General features: G+C 38.9%; 1 protein-coding gene across 1 annotated transcript in view; it reads left to right on the forward strand.

Annotated features, from left to right (window-relative positions):
- Positions 1–3,235: 3,235 nt before the first annotated feature.
- LOC122840970 (semaphorin-6B-like) overlaps positions 3,236–26,458 on the forward strand; it is a 37,323-nt gene continuing 14,100 nt past the window's right edge. Inside the window, exons 1-5 of the mRNA XM_044133814.1 lie at positions 3,236–3,860; positions 20,421–20,544; positions 22,412–22,523; positions 23,826–23,886; positions 23,967–24,029. Of these exons, the coding sequence (XP_043989749.1) occupies positions 20,424–20,544; positions 22,412–22,523; positions 23,826–23,886; positions 23,967–24,029 (357 nt within the window). The 5' untranslated portion in view covers positions 3,236–3,860; positions 20,421–20,423. The remainder of the gene's footprint in view (positions 3,861–20,420; positions 20,545–22,411; positions 22,524–23,825; positions 23,887–23,966; positions 24,030–26,458) is intronic.

Below are 26,458 nucleotides of genomic sequence, written 5' to 3' on the forward strand. Positions count from 1 at the left end.
TTTAACCAGGCAACAAAGCTACATATTAAAACTAAACTAAAATAGGAATATATTGTAAATATTTTTTCATATATATTGTTTACAAAGAAGAAGAGGAAACAACAGATGTGTTCTTTTTTTCTTTCTCTCTGGTGCAGTTTAGCGCTGTTTACCCTTTATAGACAAATATCATTCCAAAGTAATACAAACCGGGCACTGTGGCTTAAACATTTCATTACTTACTAAAAGATGCACACTGGAGATGACGCTTCCCATATTGTGTTATGGGGGAAGGGGCAATGTGACTTGCCACCTCAGGCATCTTATTGGGGTAGTACAGCACTTAAGTGAGGTAGATATTGTGTGAAAAGTGTAAGTTTCGTGTATGCAAAGTGTATACTTTGTAAAAAAAAAAAAAAAAATGTACATGAAGATATCATAACTGGCTAGCGATATATGACTTAAAACGTTCAGCTTGTTGCTAGACAAAAAGGGTATGTTGCTGTTTTTGAATGAATCTACACCTATTTGACTATAGGCATAACATTCTGTTTTTCATTTCATTATATCTACACTCTGTTGGGCAAGACATCCGATCCCAGACCCTGATTTTCAGACCCCAAAATGAGAACACACACACACAAAAAAAAAATGGCTGAAGGAAATTATGTTATTGACAAAAAAATAAATAATAAAATCTTAAAAAGTTAAGAGTGTATTTATGCAAAGGCTTCTTCCCAACCTCTGTAACACAGATTACAACAGAATATCCTTCTGGACAGTTTAAATTACAGCAGCATTTAACTTCAGAAAGTATTTTTGCATTGAATCACACTAACTTCTCTCAGGAGGATACTTAAACTGTTTTGGCCCAATTATTCAATTTAAAAGACGATTCTACCAACTACACCATACTCAAAAATTTATGACATTTCTCATGAATCTCAACATAACTTCTACTTCTAAGGCTTTCCATGTACAGCATGGAAATGGAGTTGAATCATATATTAAAACTGCACATTCAGACATGAGAAACTACTGTGAAAGGAATGGCAAAGTTCAAAACAGTGGGGGAAAAAAAGAAAGTTATGTATTTCTGTAAAACGGTAAAATAAAAATGATCATCCAATATTAATAGCACTACAACACAGATTCAGGACACTAAAATAATAGCATAAATATTTAATTTAAGGTAAAATGTTATTACACAAGAAGAATCACCATGTTCTTAATCAGTACTAATTAGGAATTACACTAATCATCTGCATACTTTCGTAGATTACTGCTTTCTGTAAGGACAATCTGCTATACGTTGATTGCATTTAAGAAACTGATAATAGTTTAAAAATGAATCTTATTTTTTCTTACCACTTCCAACATCATGTGTCCCTCTTTGCCCAAGCTCTCAAACTATCACATAAAGAACTATTGTGTGCTTTGTGCTCATGATCATCAGCCACTCCTCTGCACTGTCATCTGGTAAATGTAGGACTTCAAAAGTGGGAAGTGCAATAGTTTTGTCCCTTCTGTCTTTTATTGACTCTGTTTGCATTGATCCAAACATGTCTGTCTGAGTGCATCCATTTCTTTAAGCAAGTCAAAGTTCATGCAGTTGGTTGAGCTTTTTTATAATGCAGTGTCTCTTATGTCTTGCTGTTGCACTCTCTGCTGTATCATTTGTGGGATCCAGTTGCAGGGCACATGCTGTTTTATTTGGGCTTATTTAATAAATTTTTAGTCCTGTTTAATTAGTAATCCATGACTTCCTGGTTTTATTGGGCACCCTGTGACATTCCTTTTTTTTTTCTTTTTTTTTTTGCAGCCACTCCTAAAAAGCTCTAAACTTGCCTGAACAATTAATCAAATGCTACAATCCTAAATATATGTTGCCCCAATCCACAGTGAGGAAGATAAGGAAGAAAAATTTAATAAATTTTAAAGTTCGGGAAAATACAACGTGTCTTTTTTTAGCGAGAGAATATGCTACTATTGCAGAAATATTGTTAAAGTTTCCTAGTCTTAGTGCACTGTCTATTCTTTTCTTTTGTACCTAAGAGCAATCATATGACTGTGTTCATAACAAGCCTCCCAATGTTCTCTTGAGGAATAAGAAAGGCTTTTGGAGAATATAACAGCAAAATAAAATTAAATGAGATAAATATGCCTCCTCCGTTAACAGAGACTGTAGTTATTTGCTTTCCGGTTAAGCTTTTAGTTGTATATTTAAAACAGTGTAAAACATACATCCTGGTGATTTTTGATATCACTAGAATGTATGAACTATGACTCAATTTTAATTGAAATATCTTTGTCATGCCATAAAGAAACTTTCTGTTCTCATTTGCCCACTCTCATATTTTAAGAAAAAAATGTCATAATTTCCAGCTGGCAGGGCTGCAAAGTTCACATCAAAATTTAAGCTTTCCAACTGCAGATAAGATACCTTGACGGGCATATCAATAACTTTTGTTTATAACCTTGAAAATTTAGACACATCAAATCTGAACTGCATTATTCTAAGCTAAATCAGGAACATTTAATGAAAGTTTGTTTCTTCCCTCAATTTTAGCTATGAGATGTTTGAGGAGTTTTTTGTCTCATTTTAGCTCATTTGAATGGGAATAAAAGGAAATTGTACTTCTTTGTTACAATTTACAAAAAATAAAAATGTAATGTATTTTTTTTGTTTGTTTTCTTTTATCTGTTCATTAATATGACTTGAATTTCCCAGCTTTGTTAAAGTTGAGATTTATGTGGAACATTTAATGTTGTTTGCTGCTGTGAGTGGTGGGCGGGGGCAATCAGAGGGGCTGTTAGCATTCATGCATGTAAAGTTATCAGTAACTAAAACCTGCGGCTCATTATCGTAGTGATCCAGATCCAGGGTGCCTTTATTTTGACATGAATTTGTTTGTTTAAGCTCTGGTTTAAACAGCGTCCATCTGTGTTCTATCGCTCAAGACAATAAACCTAATCTGTCACATTTATTAGCTACGCTTTTGACAAGATGTGGATTATTTATAGGGCTGTAAATTGACTTTACAAAAAATGTTGGTTGTTAATGAATGCATTATTGGTTTTCCCCTTGAAGCTTTTATTTTAGCCCTTTACCTCACTTTTGTTAATACTATCATACTCAATAACAGCTTACCACAAAATGTGTGTTTGAGAGAGCGAGAGATGAAGAGAGAGAAAGAGGAAGAGAGGGAGAGAGAGAGAGAGAAAGAGACAGAGAGAGGGTGCTCCTCCATTCATCATTGATCCACTGCAGGACTCTGTTTCAGGGGGTGTGAATTATGGGCCCCTGTTGTCACCGTGCCTGCTCTGCGCTGGACATTTCACCTCGCCACTGTAAATTTACAAAGGGGATTACATTCTGCTGACCAGTGATTTCAAAGCCGTACCCGGTGCTGGTCCCTCCCTGCATGACAGAGGACTTCATTGCGGGGTTTGGTGGTTTTATTTTATATATATATATATATATAAAAGGGTCTGGAACAAGGCTGCCGGGAAAGAAAACGGATCTGGACTACAGACACAGTCAGTAAGTCGCTGTTTACGCATTGAAGAAAAAAAGAAAAAGACTCTTACTCTCTAGAGAGAGACTGTGCGGGGCGAGAAAAAAAACCCAAACAGAACGATTTGTAGTTGCCTGTGCGTTTTGAACGCGCTCCTTATGAACGGTGATGCCTCGGCGACGCGCCGGAGTCGTAGAGGGAAGAGGCAGGTGAGGTGCGGCTGAGGAGCGTTATTCCAGAGAGCCTTGGATACCAGGAGAGCTGCTGCAGCCGTCACCCTTTTTTCCACTGAGGGAAACAAGAACGACAGAGAGGGCGGGTTGGCACCTGCTCCAGCCTCCCCATACCTGGCCATCTGGTGCGGTGAGTGTGCCAAATGGTGGGATTGAGAGACGCTTAGACGAGGAGGACGGGGTGGTAGGTAGGTGGGTGGGGGGTGATCAGGTGTAAGTGCGCAGTTTTTATTAGTGCCAAAGCGATGGTGCATTTTAATAGTCTCCAAGTAAACAAATAGCTCCGTCTCCGGCACCGTCTGGACCCTAGTGGGTTGGAGTTGGTCTTTGTGTCTGCTGGAAGTTTGCTGTGATATCAACATATTTTGTGCACGCCTTTGTTGCACGTCGTTGGCTCTTTCACGTGTTGCACACCGACTGTAACTGTGGGCTTTTGTAACATTTTTGTCATGCAAAATAGGATTATAGAGATGAGCACCAGGCCTGATCGCAAATCCTATTTGGATCACAATTCCCTTTTGGATCATGTATCTTGATCTAAACGAGCCTTGTCACCTTCATGTGTTATGTTTTATTGTCTCGGGTATTGTCCTGGGTAAATTGATGACGTCTTATAAAGTGCATGGTCAAGGTTTTATGTTAACAACAGAAAAGGTCAGATGTGATGATTTGGAAGCCATAAAGGCAATTGATTATGTCATTAGTCACACAGCACAGCAGAGGTAGGGTAGGGCAGGTGGCAGAAATCCAGGGGATAAATCGTAGTGAAAAAAGGTTGAAATAAATATGAATAAATGAGTCAGGATACATTTTAAGTTATTGAAAAACACCACCACCCTTAAGGTTTACACCTACATATTCAGAGAAATCAGGAGAGCAGTGGTTGTTTTTAAAATAGAGTTGATGTGGCTCACCACCCAGGGAACCAGGATCTCTGGGGCGCCATGAGTTTACATGGATTTATTTAGCACCAAGTCGCAGCAAATGTAATCTCAAGGCACTTTACATGACAAACACATCCAGTCTCTATGTGGAAATAAATAATCAAAACAACTGAATGTATTTAAATTACATCCTATAATACTATGATGCGGAAACAGGTTCATACTGCCAGTTGCTAATGTGTTGCCTTCATAAAAGAAGCCCATTTACATGTATCAAGTCCTTTATGCTACTGGCTTTGCAGTAATCACTCATACTCAGCAATCACATGGTGACATCTCAAAGGACTGACTCTCTTGTAACTGGAAGAAGCCCCCAGCAGAACCTGGCTCAGTGCTAGGGGCCATCTGCCACGACCAACTGGGGTTTTTGACAGGACAAAGAAGACATGCAGCAGCTTTGGTCTAGGAATACCTTCTACATTTTCTAGAAGTTAACAGAAGAAGTTGTTCTAGTTTGTTCTTCTATGAGAGAAACACAGCTAAACAGGAAAACTCTGAGGCTGTAGCATTCACTGGAGGTAAAAGCTCTTCGCTGTCCCTCCCTTAATCTGTTATTTGGACCTCTTAACGAGTTTTCCGTTCTGTATTTGCATGTACAGTCGATGGGGATTTAGTGTCGTGCACGCGGAAGCCGGCTTGGCTGAAGGTGGTGTCTGATTCTCTGGACTTCTCCTGATCATCTAATTGAGACTGGTCAGACCTGAACTGGACTGTTTCAGAGTAACCTGGGAATCTTTGAGACATTGTTTGAGAAAACATTAAAAAAAAGCAACATAACATCATGGTGCCACCACTGTACTTCACAGTAGACAGGATGTTTTCAAGCTTCCAATCTTCTCTTGTTCTCCAAGTTCACCAGCGGCCATTATGGGCAAACACTTGAATTTTAGTTTCTTCGCACCACAGGAGATGTTTCTCAGGGTTTTTGCACCCGAATGCATTTACAAACTGTGAGCTGTGCGTCTATGCTGCATTTTCAGTAATGACATCTTTCTCTTTGAGTGGGTTTCATCACATGTCAGAATGAGACTCATTTCACATATCATTCTGTTCAAAAATGGTTTTCTTTTTTTTGCAGAATAACCTTTGTTGCAGGGAGAAATGTGTTTTCACTTGGTTACAATTGGATTCTGTGGGGTGTCTTGCCTAGGCCCCCTTTCATGTAAGAGTTGCCTCTGCAGTCGAGAGTAATTTGAATTATGCTCATTGTCCAAAATGTCTTGCAGCTACAATAACTAAATTGCCTGTAGTCACCCACACGCTCCCTACTTCTCTGGTCTGGGTGAAATGCTCACATTCAGCTCTTACTGAAGTGATGTAGTTTTTACTCTGTATGGATATTTTCTTCCCACAACTTTGTCTTTTATACTAAAATCCATTGAGTTCAACAGCGGGATTGTAACAGCTCCCAGCTGCTGCGGTTCATGTTTGTGTTACTGTTGATATTCAAAAAAAAAAAAAAAAAAAAACCTGAAGAAATGTCTGGCATCGCGAAATAAAAAGGAGCGGGAAGCAGGGGAGGAGGGAGGGAGGAGACGGGGAGACAGAAACACAGACAGACAGATCCAGCATACAAAGGATAAAGTGTGGCAGAGAGCGACCACGCCGTGCAGGCCACACAGGGATCGGCAGAGAATGTAAAAATACAGAAAAAGAAATGATGGCGCAGAAAGCCCTGAGCGAACCAGCACCGAGGGAGAGGGGCTGCAGGCAGCCGTCTGAGCGGCTGTGAATGGTTTCCCTGTTGCCCACACAGACAGCCACACAGACAGCCGTGCGAGCAGGTGCTAAGCCCACCACACAGCGGCCACAGGGAACAACAGGTGCAGCCCCTGTTTCATTCGGCCCCTCGTTTTGAAAGTGCAGCTAACACCCAAACATACAGCTAGAAACGCCCACATACCAGGCTGAAGGAAAACAAAGGGAAAATTCAGCTTATGTATCCAAGGCCTGGATCTAAAATCTGAATTAGGAACGTGCTGTCACAAACTTGGAACTATAGAGCCGCGGCGCTTGCAGGGTGAAGCAATCTCAGGTTGAGACAAATACCCACAGGGACATCATTGAATTGTATCGATCCTTCAGGTTCTCCATTCAATCTTCGAACAGGGCCATCTCAGGTCTTGGTTAGAAAAAAAAAATCTCATCGGACTGTGGGGTAATTCAGCCCGGAGAGTAAATAAACAGTAGATTAGTATGTCGAAACCGAAGTCTTGGGAATGCTTCTATAAATGTACAGGACAGCAGTCTGAGATCTTCAGTGTCTGAAATAGAGTGAAACAAGCAAAAGGCGCTGGAAGGTTACCTAACACCCTCACAGCTCTCTCTGTCAGGAGAAACAAATTGCCTTACTTTACCAGAGGAATACAGAAAGAAAACGTCTGACACTGGAATTGTGACACTGCATGAAGCAGTGCTTCTCTAATTGAGCTGAATTCTTCTTTGTTTCGGACCCCGAAGATATTTTACAATGATAAACTTTATATACTTTTTTTTACCCATATTTTGTAGTTAAAGGAGCTCTGACTTGTTATGAAGAAAAAATATGTAGTAAGATATAAATCATGACCAAAACAACAAGATTTCAGATACAGTTGAATTTAGCTGCCTCCATAGTTGAACTCAGGCTTAGAGACTGGAGCCCAGTCAGCAGGACTGAACCCAGAGAAGAACTTATGTTCCTCCAAATCAAAAAGAATCCCTTCAAATATCGGGGGAATCTGATCGGGATGCCTCAAAAACCTTCAGATCCTGATGACGATGTATATTTCTTTTCTGACCTGGGAACATTTTGGGGTCAATGAAAAATGAAATGAAGAGTTTTGCAAGGGGAAGGGATGTTTGAATTTCCCTTCTGGGTCAGTTACCCTGATGACACACTAGAGTTTGCACACATATGTGGTGTAGCTTATGATAGGTTCTATCATATTGTCTCAAACAAAAACAGTATCAGTGCCCCCTATAAGCACGAGCAGCTCTGTCCCCCCACCCTCCCTATAAATCACTGCACACTGCCTGCAGGTCAGCTTTCAGTGAATGCTCTTTTCCCTTACTTATTGAAAGACAAATCTGTCTGTTTCCAGTGACAAAAACAAGTCATTGTTCGGAGAACTAAAGCACTGCACTGCTCATCCTGTATTGTAGTGTTTTAAAACTATCAGTGGCAAGTCTGTAAAGGAGCTGACTGCAAGTTGGCTATGGGAGCAAATAGTCCAATTAATTATCTAGTTAAAAGCAGCTTATTATGCTTCTGTTACTTTATAAAAAGCAAAACAACAAACATGTAAGATATCATGCACAAATGCCTCAGTTTGCAAATTAAATATCAATGCAGTCATATTCAGTGAATTTAAAATGCGTTCCGACGAGTCACATTTGTCAGATTAAAAGCACTTTTTGAGAAAAACACACCTTAAGCAGGTAATAAACATACATTTAACTTATCCCACGTTTCAGCTTTGTTTGTGATTTATTGTGATCTGATGTAATATTCTAATTTTAAATATCTTGTTTCATTACCTATAAATGGAAAAATAATTATAATTAACAAAAGTGAAGGGTTTCAAGCTTCCACCTGTGTGTAATTAATCTATATATCATGCTTCATGTAAATAAGTTAGTAAGTAATATTCTAATATATTGGATGGATTTGTGAATAAATGTTTGAATATTAATATAATGTTGACGCCAGATTGTTTTTGAAGCAATAGCAATGATTGTAGCTGTTCCGTTTCATATAAAAATTAAACTATGGTACATATATTTGTATGAACATGGTGGTACAGTGGTATTTCACCTCAAGGTTGTCACAATATGAAAATACCATAAGACTCATTATTAATGCGTACTATTACAGTACTTGAATTTACTTTAAGTTACTTTCAGCATGCCTCCACACCCACACTAAATGCAACCATCTTTCTCATTCATAACACAAACAGATTTTCTTACTCATTTAATCTTGAAGAGATGTGAGTAAATGTTTCTTTTGCTGAAAGCGGTTTCATTAAGTGTCTCGAATTTCACCGCACGGTGCTGTGTTCATCTGGGGGTAAGGCTTAGCCGGATTCTTTGGGGTGCAGACCTCAAGAGCTATAATACATCGGCAAGATTTAAGAAGGTGGGCTTCTGCAAGGTCACTTTCTCCAACATGGTCTTTGAATCAAAGACCTTAGGGAGCCATTTCTCAACATTTAGGAGCCCCGAGGGTCATGAAATCTGCAACCTCGACATTGTTCATCAACAGAATCCAATTCCAATTGTAGATAATATGAAACTCTTCATGCAAACCTTTCTTTTGCTGCTGTAAAAAAAAAAAACCTTTCATGCATTTCCAACAGGTCCCTCCAGATGTTTTTAACAGAACAAAGACAGATAAAAGATAATGCCCTCTAAGACCTTTATGCTGTTAAAAATTCAGGTTAAGATAAATGATTTTCAGGCGGCTAAAGCGAATGCAGCATGTGGATTATGTCAGCTTCCTAAACACAGTAATATCAACTTGCGGCTATTTTCAATGTAAAAGCCCCTCTAGCATTTTACAGTGGCCATATATCTTTAGTTTTATGAGTCTCTGCTCACACTGATTCTTCCCCGAGGTGCAGCACCATTTGAAGCATCCACTGTGTGGTCTCAGCACATTATACCCGTGCTATCATGTGTGTTCGTCTTACCATCTGCTCTGTCCCCTGAATCATCTTCACAACTCCTCTGAGACAGGCCTCATCTGGGAGTTCAGAGATATTTACAGGGTTCCTTTGGAGTCCAGAAACGGGAACCTGATTAAAAACAGCATTTTTTTCAGGTCTGGATAAGGATGGAAAGCAAATAATACAGGAAAAAAAAACAACAGTTGCTTAATCACTCTGGATTCCCTCTCTCATTATCCAAAACGTCTATGCATTTGGTTAATAAAGTCCCTGTGAACGTGAGTTGTTATATTTGGGCAAATTGATATAATACAAGTGGAAACTCTTTGGAAGGAGTTTGGTAAAGTGTACAATTGTATCTTTAAAAATATGTAGGAATCCCATTATTTACTGAGTGATCTCTGTCTGTGTGGATACCCAGCCTACGCACATATAAGTTGTTTCCGAATGCATGACGTGAAGTTGTTTGTTGTGACGTGAAGTTGTTTGTTGTATCTTTCAGCAACGATGCTTGCTGAAAGAAAGCATCGTTACAAGTTTCTCCCTACAAACAAGCCCGCGTCTATCCGTGTAACAGCTCCACCCATTTAACTGGCTGCTAATTGGATTGTTAGTGATTTCACAGCTGTTTCAATTCAGTTAGAGAGAGACACTTTGATCTCCTGCATTTCGTGTTTTCTTAGTTATAGCAAAAATAATTGCAGTGGGGCAGAGTGCCCATCTAGTCCAAGTCTTTGCACTCACACCTACAGCGCTCACACACAAACAAGATAAGCAATTTACCAGGTAACCTTTTCTCAAATGCCACTGCCAAGGCGCTTGGCTTTTTCCTTTTTTGCCCACAATAAATGAGAGTTTATACGTCTCTTTGGAGCTTAGTCTATCTTGTCTAATTTTGCTACTTTTGTTGTTCAACCAATTCACCAGGCACCTGTTCCAAGCACGGGCTTTAGTTATGGCAGCTTAGCCAGAGGGATTTGGAAGACTTTTCTGTCGGGAGATAAAGGCATCCGAGTCCTTTGTGTCCCAGCTCCTCGGGATGATTTTACTGTCTGATGAAGGGTTTTTTTTTTTTCTGTCTCTCAGCTTCCTCTTCTCTCCTGCAACCACCCTTCTCACACAGCAAACACAACTTTTCTTCTTTAATTATGGCTTTTCACCTGCGGCTCAGTCACAACTGAGAGGGAAGAAGCAAAGCATAGGCACAACACAATTATACCTACAAGGAAAAGAGAAGCCTCTCAGAGGGAGGCGTTGCATCTGTCGCTGCATATTTTGGTTTCTGTGCTGCAGTAGCGTGTGTCGGAGCGTGCATGCATCTTGTGGACGTGTGCACATCAGTCTATAAGAAGGTTCTTTGCCATTTTGTTTGCTGTTGTGTTTAGACCACCTATTGTGAGCTATGATCCTCTTTGCAGGCTCCTGCCAAAAGAGCTATATTTACCCTTAGAGATCAGAGCACACAAAGAACAGTGTGACAAGAATATGGGCTACCCTTCAGGCTCTTTCTTTACTAGCACCAGAGAATCCACGTAGATGGCAGAATTTCACATGATGAGGTAGACAAATAAAAGGTATGCAGAATTTTGGTTCCAGTCAATGAGCTAAAAAACTGCAAAATATCACCCCCTCAGTCCCCACCCCCCTTCACCCCACTGCTAATTTTGCCCGAAATCAGAATTTTTTTTCTTAAAAGGTGAATCGGATTTAATATAATCAGACAAATCCTCTTTGTTCTGCGTTTGAGCCGATCAACCGTCCACAGAGCAAAGTGCATCATTAACACTGACCAAAAAAAAGAAGATAAAAAAAAAAGAGTAACGACACCATAAAAGTCGGTCAGATTCATAGGTGTCACTGTTGTGTAATTAGACTGCATCCTCACCGCCGCTGTACACACTGCTGCTGGAGTGCGTGTGCGTGTGTGTGTGTGTGTTTAACTCTGTGCTGATGGCGTGTGCCTGAATGTGTGCGCCGCATACTCATGTGCTCGCTTCCAGCTTGGAGCTGTGCAGTGAATGTATATGTGCTTACTGCAGTCAAACTCTGGTTAGCAACGTTTGCCCTTGCTGCAGCTTTGCACAGCACTGTATAGGTCTCTGCGTGTGGATATTGGTGCGCGTGTTTGCGGGTGTGCGTGCCTGTGTGTGTGAGCACATGCAGTGTCTGAGTGTCAGTGAATTGTTGTTTTACTGCAGCTGCAAAGATGAATACATTACCTATTTTGTTGCCCAAATTCCAAGTGCTGGGCTGTTATATTTCTGAGCTGTCTGTTCATTCAGCTTTTATTGTTTGCGTGTCACTTGCAACTCTTTGGCTTCAGGCAGAAGGTCTGACTGGGGAAGAAGTCTGAAGAGAGCTGGAGCTCTCTTTGGCAAGACTCCAGCTATGTCCATCTTATTTTAATTACCTATGGTACCTACCCAGGGGAATTGCTCTCCTCCTTCCTCCCAGTGTCTTCTTTCTGCTCTCCTTACCTTCATCTCCCCTCTTCCTTTCCCCTCCTCTTTCATCCTCCACTCATCCTTCTTCAGTCTCGCCGAATTTGTTTTCTTACTATTATTTTTCTTCTGCCAACCGCAGCCCAACAGCACACTGCAGTGTCAAATGTGTATGCAAAAGTAATCTCTGCATTAGCATTTAAATGACCCTGTAGATTGAATAGTATTTTGGGATATTTAACTGCAGAAGACAGATCCCCTTAACTCTGATTAGAGCAGTTCTTAGGAGACAGGTAGCCTCTTGAGGTAATATGAACTACACTGTGATAAGATAAAGACTTGACGCTGTTATTCCTCTGCTCTTTGTATATACGCGCACACAAGCAGCTTGCATACCTCCAGAAATTACCATGTATTTCAATCATGTTTTGAATCATGATTGACTTGCATTTGTTTGCATTACTGTTTTTGAGAAATCATAAATGATAGCCATTTAAACAATAGTTTTGAATATTTTTTTTCATTGCTAACCCTAACCCTAGCCTACCAACGATGCTGGCTAATTGCTTGTTTATCATCTGTTGGTAGCTTTACAACAAGAAAAATGGCAAAAATGTTTATTCTGCAAACTAAGCACTTGAAAACAGCTAAATAAGAAATTTGTCATTTGCTTAGGATTTTGTGTCACAACTAAAAGAACAAGAAAGAAATGTCTTCAACTTCATAGTCATATCTGTAGTAGTCAATGCATTATATTATTTATGGCAGAAATGTGAACAATTGCTGCATTTCCTTTGAAATAAATGTTATTGCATTGTGTTAAATATATTTGCTTAAAGGTCTGTTGAAATAATGTTTAACCATGGTATTTTTATTTAGTGGCGTCGTGCTAATCTTATATAGTTAACACATTGACGCAGTGTTTGAATGTTGCCACATTTTCTAGTTCGCCTGATATTGAGCATGGCAAACACCAACTCTTTTTCCAGGTTACTTACTTCAGGTAGCACTCGAACTTCCTGACATAATCTGTACTGTCCTGTTTTTTCCAAGTCTTATCAGTTTGAGACTTGAACCCATGTGCTCACACAACTCATCTTTTTGCCTCTTTCTGATATCAGAATCGATTCTGAGTATCTCTAATACTAATGCCCCCCAATGCCCACCTATGCCGCCAGGCCTGAATGGTACTTGCACCACAGTTGCAGAACCATGTTGCTAAAGTAAAAACTTAGCATATGTTAATGTGATTGCTCCTGACCAATCTCCCTTTTTCGGCTTTCTCTTTTTGTGCTATGATTCATAGGTTTTATTTTTTATTATATGAGTAACAGAAGCAGTAACATGGAGGTTATGTTGTAACACATCCCCATAGACGACTCAGTCTTTTATTGGACATAGCCTGTATTTTTAGCATGGAATCCAGGCAATTTATGAGTGATGCCTACTATTTTTGCTTGAATAAAGTGTTGTTGTCTACATATTTTATGAGCTAGACTGTGTCTTTACCTCAAGGCAGAGTTTTCCAGTTCAACAAAGCTAGTGTTGATTTGGACAGATGCAGTTCTTCAACAAGCTGTCTGGTGTTTGGTTGTGTCTCTGGTAGATTGCTAAACATTTGAACCACAGAAATATACAGATTCTGCATGCTGCTTTCATTTGTAATAGTTTTAAGTCTATTAATGACTTTGCTCAAAATGGGTGGAGTTGTGAAGAGTCAAGGTGACCCACTTCTCCCAGTTTAGCCCGTGTCTGTGTTTCCACCCTCAGGCCAACCTGTTTTATTCCGGGCTTTAACCTGCATTCTGTCCCCGAGGACCAAACGAGAACAAAGTCAGGGATCATGTATGTGGTGGGAAGTGAGATCCTTATTATGGATTTGCCGCTGATAATTATGCCACCAATAATAATAATAATAACAGTTGAAGGTATGATGTACCTAATCAAGCTAGTGGTGAGTGTGTATCAAACCAGTTCCCAGTTTATAATTTAGACATATTTTCTACTTTATTAAGCTATTTTTGTCAAAGCTGCAAATCATGCTAAACACAATTATATATTTTTTTCCTTTTTTTTGGAGCAGTGGCTTGATATTTACTTGATGTTATTGTGATATCAGACACGAATGGTATTGTTGGATCCATCCCACATCCTGTATGGGGAATATGAGCTCTTGCCCTCTGGTAGATGGTACAGAATCCCACAAACTAATTTGAACCATGTTAAAAACTCCTTTGAATGCACCTCCATCACAATTTTGAACCAAATTTAGGTTGAGGTCTGGAAGGTGTGCAATATCTTTAGGTTCTGTTGTTGTTTTTAAACTGTTGTGTACATAGTCTTCGTTTTTAGTTATGTACATGAATTGCATGTATATTTATTGCCTTTAGAGCAGCAGTTATTATGCAACATAATGCAACATCGTGGAGTCCATGACAATTTTCCCCTATAGGGACAATAAAGTATATTTTATTCTAAGTTGTGGTTTGTACATTTTTCAAGTAAATATTAATATTTTTTACATGGTATGCAGACAATGATAAAAAAATTTGCTTGACACATATTATGTCATAAGAAAATATACTTCATTTGTGAAAGCAAAATAACCGGATTTCTGCTGTTAAGTGAGATTTTGTCATTGACCCATATTGAGCCCATCTGAGCTACCTCATATATCTTGCCAGCGTTGGCATAATTATGGAGACGAAATGCCTGCAACTGCCCCATCCCCCTCCTTTGCAGCATGAGACCCCCACCTTCTTGCGTGTACCTCTTATCTCAAAGCATGTATCATTTGCACTCAAATAAATTAATGTGTTTGGGTAAAGGTTTTGGTGGATACATGGTTGTTGCTTTCTGTGTTTGCAAGCTCACATGTGTGCCTGCGATGAAGAGGGCGGACCCACCCTGCTCACGTTTGCATCTGCTGCAACAGAACATCTCAGCCTTGCTTTGCTATTGGTTTCTACGGTAACAAAGGCACAGGGTGAAGTGGCTGCCGCAGCCAAACAGACTGAAAGAAAGCATCGGTCTTTCTTTCTGTGGACCTAATAACAACCAGCATTAGGAAATACAAGTCAAACTCAGAGATGCTAACGTAGAAAAGAGACGTGTTTGGGATTCACGTGTTTGTCATGCTAAGAAGTAGATTAATAGGCCTGCTCACAAATTAATTAATAGCTGTGCAGTAGCTCGGTGCTGCACAGGTTAAGGCCCTTGACAGCTACGCTTTCTCTTGATTGGCTGAGTCTGGTGATCAGTGTTGTACTGCTACTCAGGCCTCCGGTATCCATGCCTCAGTGTTTTCCTTGCCATCAGTAAATGCTTCTCCGTGTGGTTATGGATGCTGCTCTTTATTCTGTTTCTGTTTGGCACTGCGAGAGCGTATTGATCCTGCTCAGCAGCTTTAATAGTTCAGATGCTCTGTGCAAAGATGGGCATGTTCAATATACACTTAAAGCCAGTGATGTATTTCAAAATGGGCTCGTCAGTAAATATTAAATGGATATTTATTAGATAGGTATCTTTTCTGCAAATTACTGACAACCCCTCCCCACCCCGTCCCGTTCCTGGCAGGTGAGTAGGATCGCTGCAGAGGAAAATCCCCAGAATGACACAATGCAACTGTGCTGCCAGATGAGCAAAATAGCAAAAATTGATACTAGGTGAAAGCAGGTGTGTTTGCCTGTTTGGGTGACCTGCTGATTGGCTAATTACGTGGGTGTTAGCAGGTGATTTGCTAATTGGTTGCCTGATGAGGATAGATTACACCATGAGGCTGTCGAGATCATTACATGCACCCTGTAACAACAACGTTGATGTCACAGTATTAAATGTTATCACACCAATATGATCTAACACAGCAGCCCATCCTCTCTCCTCTGGCGCGTCGAATCCTTCCCTGATAAATCCTGATACTCGTCCTGTCACTGCCTGTTTTTATAGAGTGATGAGCTGCAAGTCTGTTGCAGTTATCTCTGTTCCTCTTTTTTTTTTAAATTATTTTCTCTCATATCGAAACTATTTTTGTCTTTTATCTTCGTCTCTGCTGTTTGTTGGCTCTCCGGGGAAAACTCAGAGCCCTTTGATAACCTGAAGCCAAAAGCTCTGGCCAGCTCCTCGGTTTGTAGCGCAGATGTTTTAAAAATTTCATCTTAGCATTGGCCATGAGCAGAGTTTCAATAAGTTGGCCTTGGCCCAGATCTCTTGGTTTATCTTATGGATCAATAACTTGAATCAATTGATGCTCTAATGAGGAGACTATTGACCGAAGGATTTTTGTATTTTGCATTTAGAGTTTCCATTTCATTTTAGATCAGAAGAAGCTCTTCATATTTTTTTTTTAACACAACGCTACTTCTTGCAATTAATGTTTTTTTTACAATCAAGTTTAAAACCTTTGCCAAAAGAAATAAATAAATGAAAATGTGTCAAACTGACTTAAGAGGAATTTGACAAAGGAAAGTCCATATTTAGGTTATGAATTAAAATAAAAATAAAATAGCAATATAATTTTAACTGTAATAAATTACTTCTCTGAAATACAGGAATGTTGCATCACACTGCTTTAAAATTGTTGTAAAAGTACCATAAAATTATGATATTTTTTATTCAAGGTTTTTTCAGTTCTATGGATATATCATGCTGGCCACTTATTTACTGCCAAATGTTTGGTTTCTCTATTCAGGGGACTAATTTACTGCTGTGAATCACTTGCAGTTTACTGCTTTTTTTGTTGTTACACCTTCTAATTTTAATCTTCTTTCATCAAAAAAACAAAAATAATAATATTTGGTTCTCCCATTTAACTTATTTAATATTGTCACTTTCATGTCATATAATAAAGATTTAATTACAGAAATACAGAGTTTTATTATAGAAACAGGCTCAGGCCTTTTTTTGCAGCAATGTACTTGCAGCTCTTAGCTCACCTGCAGTAATGAGATATGAAAAAGATCTGAGCCATCAAGATTCTGGATACATGCAGCTGAAATGATCTTCTGTCTGGGCTAATCCTAAGAAATGGGGAAGCTCAGAGTAGATCCATTGCTTCCTCACTTTGAAATGAGTCAGCTGAGTTTTTTCATCGTTTTGATTAGATTGCCTTCTTGGATGCTTCTCTTTGGAGTTTTACTGGATGCGTCCTGGTTGGACAACCTGAGGCAGTCCCTGAACTCTCACAGTGACCGTATATATCCCAGTATACCCCAGCTCTTGAAAAGCATTTAGTTATGATTTATAAAATCTTTTTTTTTTTCAAACTTGTAAAACTTATTATTACTGTACAAATACAGTTCTGCTCTCTATTGTCCTCGTGTAAAAGTTCATTTAGAGCTTATGAGCAAGTCTTTCTTCTTTAGTCTCCTAGGGAAGAAAAATATTTGTTTTTCTTCTTAAAAAATAGCTTTATCTTTAGGTTAGGTGTGTTGGAAATCCATACTTTTATTATCTAGCACATTTATTCTTGCAGGGTCGCGAGGGGTGCTGTAGCCTGTCTCTAGTGGTCAAAGGTTGAGAGGCGGGGTACACCCTGCCCTGGACAGGTTACCATTCCGTCGATGGTGTTGGAAATCTTTTGTAGATTATTTGTGCTATAGGATTGTTTTTACGTGGGCAGTATTATGTATTTTTGAAACACATAGTATCATTTTACAGCACAGTCAATTAACTATGCCACTTTCAGTTGTAACAAAAATGCTTTCTATGTTAAATATGACTTAAAAAAAAAGTTTTAATTCATAATTTAACGTCTTGAAATTGGGCTTGTGTCTCTTTAAAAACTCCTGCTCTTTCCAAAGTCCACCTTCAGGAAGTCATAACAACATTGATGCCTTATTAACCCTTTAACAACAGCTTTTACCAGGGTTTCACTATAGGTCACATAATGAGCTCAGCAGATGTGCAGTTTCACCACGTGTTTGCTAATTGCTGCTGGCTAATCTGAAGGAGCTAAGTGGGGGGGATCATGAGGGAGGGATGATCTGCAATGCGGAAGCTCGTAAGTTTGGAAACATCATCCTGGAAGACTGCGATTACGTGCTGCACAGCTGAATGGTTGCCACAGGAGATAAAAGGAGATAAAAGAAAAAAGCCAGGACTCCAGATATGGTTTTCATAAGGGAATAACTTCATAACATGATGTAATGCTAAAAAAGTTGTTTTGACCTAATACTGCTCCAGTCTCGTTGCCATTTTTATGGAGTGTTTGGGAACTTGCTGTGTTCTCCTAAAGTCCACTTTTGATCTCTTTTGTTTTGGCTGTTTTGATACAAAACCTTTGAGTCATTCTCTGTGCAAATGCACTGGTGGATATCTAACATGCTTTAGTTGTATATCTATTTTATAGGAATTATTAATTGTGTCAGTAATTGTAACAACAATAATTACTTCACAATATCATATTTAAATAAAAGGTATAAACTCGTAGCACTTATGTAACATTTAGTTGACCTGATTTTCCAGTATGACAAGGCATTTATTCATTTATTTACAGACCCCAGCACAGAGTGAAAAATGATTAATATGGTTGAGTTAGACAAAATGAAGTTTTATTCTTTGTTTAACTCTTACTACCTTTTTTACTCAACTCAAACCTACAGAAATTGGTTTGAAATGGCCTTAATGAAATGAGGTTGACCTGGAAACCTTGTCAGTCCTAGTCCAGGGAATCCCAGTGGAGACTAACATGAAACAAATCCCCCACCTCCCCTTCAGGGCTCCTCTGATGCTTCTGAGGAAGAGGAGGAGGAGGAGGAGGAAACAGATGAGGAAGCTTATGTCAAACCTGCAATCTCCAGGCTACAATTTCCTTTGAAGTGCCCCCTGAGTATAGTCTCTGGCCCTCATCACCTTGCTGATGTCTACAAACAGCTTGTCAGTCAACGTTATGGGAAATCTGTGTTGCTGGCAGCACAGGTGACTGCGCTCATGTGTGTGAGTGTATGGTTGCTGCATCTGCAGGCATCTGTGTGCTTCAAATAGCAGTAATCACCTTAGCAACAAACACATCTACCTGGTGCTCCGTTTCTGAAAACAGTTGTGAGTTGGGGTGTGTGTGCGTGCGTGTATGTGTGACAGATAGAAAAAGGAATGCAGGGAGGAGGTTGGGTGATGCAGGTAGAGAGATGGAGGATGACAGGAAATAAGCGGGGGTTGGAAAAATCATGGAACATGGCTCAGAGTTCTGATTTGATTGCAGTCGCACTGATATTGCCCACATCTTTGAAAACATTTCCTTTCATTCATCTTTCTTCAGACTTTACATTTTCCAGGATATTTTCTTAAGATGAAAGTGCTCCACCTTTCCCACTCTACTCATTTTTGTCTTATTTTTGCATCTCAGCATCTCCTCTTTGCTTTTGTCACATGAAAGAAGCAAGACATAAAAGCAAACTGCATTTTCAGGAAAACGTCCATGATCGAACGTCTTTGAAAGTGGTGCAATTTATATGTAGCAATATTAACCCACAGTGCAGGTTTGTTTGATATAGCAGATTCTGGGAAAACCTTGTAGGGTTTGATTTTGATTTAAATCCAGGTAAAGTTTTTGTGGTCATTTTGTGACTGTCAAAAATGTCACTGCTTCTTTTGGTGCATTGATGAAATTCTAGATAAATTATATTTACAAATACTGCATTAATTCCCCTCAAATCTTAATCAGAAATGTGGGATCTCTAGATGCATCTTGGTGTGTTTTTTTTCCCTCAGTTTTTTTAGAAATTGGACTAATGATCTTTGAAAATTTTTACATTTTGTCACACTAGAACCATAAATTTCATTGCATATTTTTTTGTGTTTTTTTTGTCATGGGCCATCATAGGGCACTGCATAATCATGAAATTGATAAAAATAGATTCAAGGTTTTTTTTTATTTTTATTTTTTTTTACAAATAAAAGTCTTACAGATCTGTCACGTTTTCTTCTTCCCCTTTTAATCTGATACCTAAAATCAATTTTGGTTAAATTTTCCAGGTGCCTCCAGATATTACCTAAGGTAGAGTTCACATACATCTTCCCTGTGGAAGCCTCCAAGATTTGGTAGAGCAAATCATCATGAAGACCAAAGAACACATCAATTCTAAAACAATATTCAATGATTTTAAGATCTCGCAGAGATCTGCTTTTTATCCGTGTTTTTAGTCAATTTCAATGTCATCAAAGAAGCCAGTTGAATTGCCAGATACATTCATTTGGCAACATTTTAACACCAGTGAGTTTTCATTGCTCTCCTGAGCCTTACTTTTCATTCTGCAAATATATTGATAAAAACATTAACGTTTTTATCCCCCAGCTCACCATAACGTTTTTGTATTCATTTAAAGGTTTTCTGTGTTATATTCTTTCACATAGATGTGTACATAGCTTGCCTGTGTGTTTCTTTTGGAAATGCTAACCCAACTGAGTGAACTCAGACCATTATTTGGTTGTCTTAATTTCTCCGTAAGTCAAATTGTTTAATAGGAAGTAGCTGCAACATGCGTGCACAAACGTGCCGAGACAAGCAGAAACTTTTTGGACAACCCTTCTGTTCTGAAAAATCCAAAGTGTCACTACAATGACATGCACACAGTCTTACACATGCACACATGACATACTTTGCACAGTAGCACAAAATGAAAAATGTCTCTCTCCTCTCTTTCTTTCTCTTCATTAACAGTGCATGTGTGCTGCTGCCATGGCAACAGTGGCTCCTCCCCTAGCGCTTCTTCTCCTGCTGCTTCAGCTGGCTGATGGCTCATTCCCAGAGGAGCCAGGTCCACTCAGCTATGTCCCTGTAGAGGGTATGTGTCCTTCCCCTCTGTATGCGGTGGAGAGGGGGGAGAGTGTCTGAGTGCATGAGAGTACGTGCGGCATTGATGAATGGCTCTGTGGAGGATGTGGAAATCGGAGGTCAAGGATCAGTCTTGGTGAGAAGCTGGTTTAGAACTGCTTGGGCACACAGATAAATGATGAAAATTCACTCCCTCTGTATATGGTAGCATGTTAGATTCATATTCATGTAAAAGGGTTGATTTTCCTAATTGAAGACCAAAACTAAGAGAGAGTGTGGAAACATTAGTGATTCAAGGAATGAATAAAATTAGGATCACTCTTCTTTTTTTTTTATTTATTAAGAAATGATCATATATTGATGTTCATCTTTAGAAAAAAAAAATACCATTTTTATTCATTTGACAGACTGTGTTTTCTTCCTGATGAAAAGTTAGGACACTCCACACACTAATAACTAATATCTTTTGGGTGAAATAGCTTCCTTGTATTCAGTGTTTATGAATCTAAAGAAAGCTTGACCCACTCTTCGTATTTATAAGTGATATGTTTGAGGTTTTTTTCATATACACACCATTTCAAGGCACCCAAAACCCCCTTAGTGAGGCTAAGGTTCAGTTGTGGATTCACTGGTATGTTTTGGGTTATTGTCATGTTAGATTTTCCTCAAGGATTTTCTCACAGATGGTAGCATTGTGGATGTTATCAGGGTGAACATGAAGTCTGTATTTTGTCTATGCCAAACATACAATCTATTCTGGTTTCCTGCTAAATCAGGTTAACATTCATCTGTCTAAAGAACATTAAACCAGCAGTCCTGGTACAGAGCTTTATTTTTTGCAAACCTCCCAAGTTTTTTATATCCGCAGTACCCAGAGCTTGCTGCAGTATATGTAGGTTCTGAGTACATTTTAGTGATTTGGAGACTTCTTTTAGCATATTGCAGTCTGCTTTTAGAGTGTTGGTGGTTGTTTATGAGACCTCTTGAAGTGTTTTATTTCACTCTTGAAGTGACCTCCGATTTCCCAATCCTCTAAAATCTTTTTTGCGAAGCCCTCGGACAGTTCTGATCTCACCATGCTGCTCACTCTCACTGCAATACCTAGTAGCACAGAAAACCCTGTGTATCAATGTTCTACTCATGTGCATGTGATATGTCTGTGAGTGATTTTAGTCAGTCAAACAAGTATTAGTATTAGTTTTCTTTAGTTTTTGTTGTTAAATTTTGTCACTCAAAGGTTTCATTGTTGTCAATGTTGATATTAAATATGTATGAGTCCAAATGTGTTTTAAAAAACATTTAAGGCTGTAGGAGGGTGTACTAATTTGTCACATAACCGTAGTTGGAAGACGGCATGTGGCGATGAGTCTCTTGTCTCCACTCTCCAATGAAGGCCAGAGAGACATTTAATCTGTCTCCTGGGGTCAGTGACTTCATGACGAGATCTTCAATTAAACGCTGTCTTACTGCCTGAAATGTGCAGCGCTTCTGTAATTTAATTTATTTAAGATGCAGACAGGAGACGAAGAAATTTTTTATTTGCAGTAGAAAAATAAAGACTTGCTTTATAGGGTGGTGGGAAACAACCACATCAAGAAAGACAAACAGGATAAGAGTGTTTAGTATGCTTTCACCTTCCTCTCTGCCTATTATCTGTGTTTGCCTTAACAAAGCCATCAAGAATGATTGAAGACACTATTAAAGTGAAGGTTAAAGAAGGTGTTTTACAGCCTGCCTGTGTACTTCTGGTAACTATAGACGCGGAGAAGGCGCTCATTCTGCCCACAGTTCTCAGGAAGTCCTTGAGCCAGGCACATGCATTTTCACTTGCTATGCATGTCACTCTCTCATTTGATGTGTCTATGTAATGACGGCAGTGGTGAGGAGATACCCCGTGTTCCTGGGCAGAGCCCATCGTTCCGCTCTGAGGCAGGAGCTACACATCCAAACGGTCCTCCAAGTCAACCGCACGCTTTACATCGGAGCCAGGTAACCAACAGCAACCACCTCCGACTATGACGCGTTCGCATTAATATGTATTTGCTTTCATCCCATCTGCTGTCACTCTTCAGGGGGACATTATCACTGTTTTTTTTTTCCAGTGATAATTTATTCACTGTTATTTTTAAATGTCAAGTGAAAGCTGTGAATGTATTCATAATCGTCTTTAAGAAACCACCTTACATTGCTGGAAGATTAGCTCTGGGCTACAGACAGATACAGGCAGCTCTGTTCATTGAAACAAATTAAATGTGTGTGCAGCCCTGATTGGAGGACAACTCTGAAAATAAAAACTGGACCCATATAGATTGTTGATCTTTTCAGAAATGTAATCAAGAACTCATCTAAAGCTCAGTTAATTCCTGCATATAGTGCCAAATTGGTTTACTGAAATAGATTGTATTAAGTGAACAAAATAGGGCTTAAAATCTAAGCCCTAAATAAATGTCTTTTCCAGGCACATAGTTGCGTTTTTGATGAGGGAGTAACTTTGCAACATGACATAAAGCTGAAGAAAGTCAATTTAAAATAAAAAAAAATGACCTCCTTTAAAAATTTTACTGACTGTAGCTGAGGTGTTAAAACTGCCCAACAGTAATTTAACTCGTACCATAATGAAGCCATAATAAACCATTTTATTGCCAGGCGTTCAGAACATTTAATCTGAATATTGTCAGTAAGTGACTCATAATAAAACACAACCAGATGGCTGTCTGATATAAATGATATTTTTGCTACATTTTTTTTAAGTCAACAACAGTACTTTCACTCAAGCATAAATAAGAGAGCAGCAGAAAATACAGTAATGCTTAGTCCCCAGTCACCTCATTAGGAAAATCAATGTGATTGCTTTTTAAAGCAAATACTAATGAGACAATCATGTGGCAGAGACATTATGCTCACACATAAATCTTCCATTCTGTCTTTCTGATGAAGTGTTTTATTTACTGCCTTTTTTTCAGTTATCTAAGCAAACTAAAAATGTTAACGATTTGAGCTTTTTCACCATTTTTTCTTTTGCTTTATGTCACACTTAAATTATTCAGATCTGCATAAGCAAATTTTAAAAACCGACAAAGATAACTTGAGTTAGCACAAAACACAGTTTTCAAAAGAAGATTTATTTTATTAAGGGGAGAAACCTACCAAGACCAAATTAGCCCAATGTAAAAAAAAGTAATCTGTCCCCTCATTATGTTACGGGTCCACATGTCTCAATACAGTTTTTTATGATCTGAAACAGTTAAGAGGGAGAAAACGGGAATTTGAGGTATTTGTCATGTTTTGCAGAGATGACTTGTACAGAGTGGAGCTGGACAACATGGCAGGCGAAGAAATGTTTTACAGCAAGGTATCAGTCTTCAGAAAGCTGACATTTGACGTGCATGTACAGATATGCAGGGAATTCAACGTGTTGCTTGTGTGTTTCAGAAAAGGACCTGGGAGTCCAACAAGAACGACATTCGAGTGTGTCGGATGAAGGGCAAACATGAGGTAAAACGCTCAAGCGGCAGCTGTTTACGAGACATTCTTCTCCTGAGGCGGCACCTGCATCTGGGGCTTGGCGCAAATTTGATTTTGTTGATACAGAAGCAGTAAATTATCCAATCAAGCTGGTGCAGGAAAACATTACAAGAGCTGAAAGAAGCTTGAAAGGCTTTTTTTTTTTTTTCACGCATCAATTTTCTCACTGTTTCATATGGCGTCGGTAGCCTTCAAAAACACAAGAACAAAGTTGTGTTGCTTAAAAAAACAAGAGTGTGTGAGTGCAGCAGGCTCACTGGCAAAATTCAAGCCTGACCTAACTTGTGGAAGAAGATTTATCGTGCAGAGGAACTTGTATTGAGCAAACCGAGAAGAGTTAAGTGACGCGGCCTCCGGGAGGAAGCTGTAATTGAAAACAGGTGGGGAAGAGAGGCATAGGTAACAACGGGACGTGTGTGGGTGGAGGAAAAATAAAAACCAGGGAACGAAACAGATAAAGAGAAGAGGGCAGCTACTGGGCTGTGAGAGCGCAGATCAAAAGACAAGACAGTGTAGGAGTGAAGAAAGGAAGAATTAAAGCTCTGCAAGAACAGGAACGAAGACATGAGGAGAAAGACTGACTGCTAAGGGAAGAGGCAGCAAGGATGTGAGGCAGAAAATACACTTATGTTGGTGAATAAGATTGAACTTAGATTAGGCAAAACTGTAAAGATAAACAGAAGTACTGTCAAACTCTGGATTAGATTTAGCATGAAAGTAATTAGACAAGCAAAGTAGTATACAGCCCTTTATAAGCCTGTAACAATTTATTGTGTTAGAACTGAAGTTTTTAGACGAGTATCCAAACATTTTAATGATTTCAGTTGATAACGTTTTGAGCACGATTCAGGTGAAAAGATTGTGACTATTTTTATACCCTCCCTCTAATTATGTGCCAGAGTTAAATCAGTCTCTACTTGCTATTTCAGTTTGCTAACTCTGAAGCTTATAATCTGTAAGATTCAGATTATGCTGGATGCCGGATTGCTTTGTATTCTCCAAGAACATCCTATTTACCATCATATGCTTTTGCCATGCAAACAAAGATTTTCTTCCTGGGAATTTTGAAAACATCTATTATTTTTGTTTGGTCAACAAGGAGCCTGCAAAAGCACAGGAAAATTATGGCAAAGATTATTCTTCCAAAAACTGGCACCATTATTTTTATTTTTAATTTTTTTCTTCCTCGAGGACTCAAGGCCTCCAAATGTGGGTTGCGCTATCCCCTACGTCGCCACAGCACGCCCTGGCACCATTATTTTGAACCTTAAAAAAAACTCATTAGACAAAGAAAATTTAATTTTTCAAAGGAAAGTATGTTCAGAAATGGGCAAGTCCAACAGGGCCATTTCAACTTCAGAAAAAAATGGCTAAATATCGCATACAGTACTATCTATTCATATCTGTATCTGTAAATCTGACCCATACTTGTTCTTTTGTTTCCCCTTTCAGTGGATAAAGTCAACATAATAAAATTATTTTCAATGGATTAGTTGTTTTTTTACTGCAGGTCGTCTTTATGCCACGTCTAATGAGCCGCCCTGCGTCTGTCTTGAAACATCTCACTTTCAGTACATCTGGTCAGTTCTGCATTGATGAAAAGATATCTGTTAGCTTCCAAGTTTTACCAGAATTTTCTTCATCAAAACCTAGAGGAAAAACAAAACTTACCTTCATGGTTATTTTCATGGAGAAGGAGTGGTTCCACGATCCTTAAACACACTTGATATTCGATGGCAAATTATGGAAGAATTGAATGTGAAGCAAAAGGATCATGGATCCCATATGACAGAGGAATTACTGCTCTATGCAGCTGGTCTTTTAACTTTCCAGCTGACTGATACTTTACATTTTACGTTCATGTCATAATAAAAATGTTTGACATGTCTGTTCCTTTTTTGCTTATTAAATGATTGGCTTTGTCTGATTTTAAATATAAACCAATTTTTTTATAGGTTATTATTAGGGACAACAGAGGACAATCTGTGTCTGTAAAGTTATCTGAAAAAATGCACAATGCTTGAAAGTTTGAGGAGAAATTACTCAATTTCCCTCCTTTACCAAAGGTGTAAAAGAAAAGGTTTTTAAAAAAAAAAAAGAAAAAAAGATTTAAACAAAAAGCACTGTGGTGCTAGAATCATGTTGGGTTTTTATCAAAGCATGTCTTAATACCTTGTCCAGTTGCATAAAAAGGACTGACATATCTCCTAAAAGAGACGAGAGGTAGGTTAGCAATGAGCATATAATTTTATCATAGTTGAATAAAGGATTATAAATGTGCAGGAACCCAAATGATCACAGTTTAACAAAATAATACCCAGAGAACAGGGACATAAAATAAAACAAGGCAAGAGCCACAAAATTAGATCAAGAATAGGACTAGCTCAGTGTTAGCATAA

The sequence above is a fragment of the Gambusia affinis genome, linkage group LG12, assembly GCF_019740435.1.
Source record: "Gambusia affinis linkage group LG12, SWU_Gaff_1.0, whole genome shotgun sequence".
NCBI classification, from domain to species: domain Eukaryota; kingdom Metazoa; phylum Chordata; class Actinopteri; order Cyprinodontiformes; family Poeciliidae; genus Gambusia; species Gambusia affinis.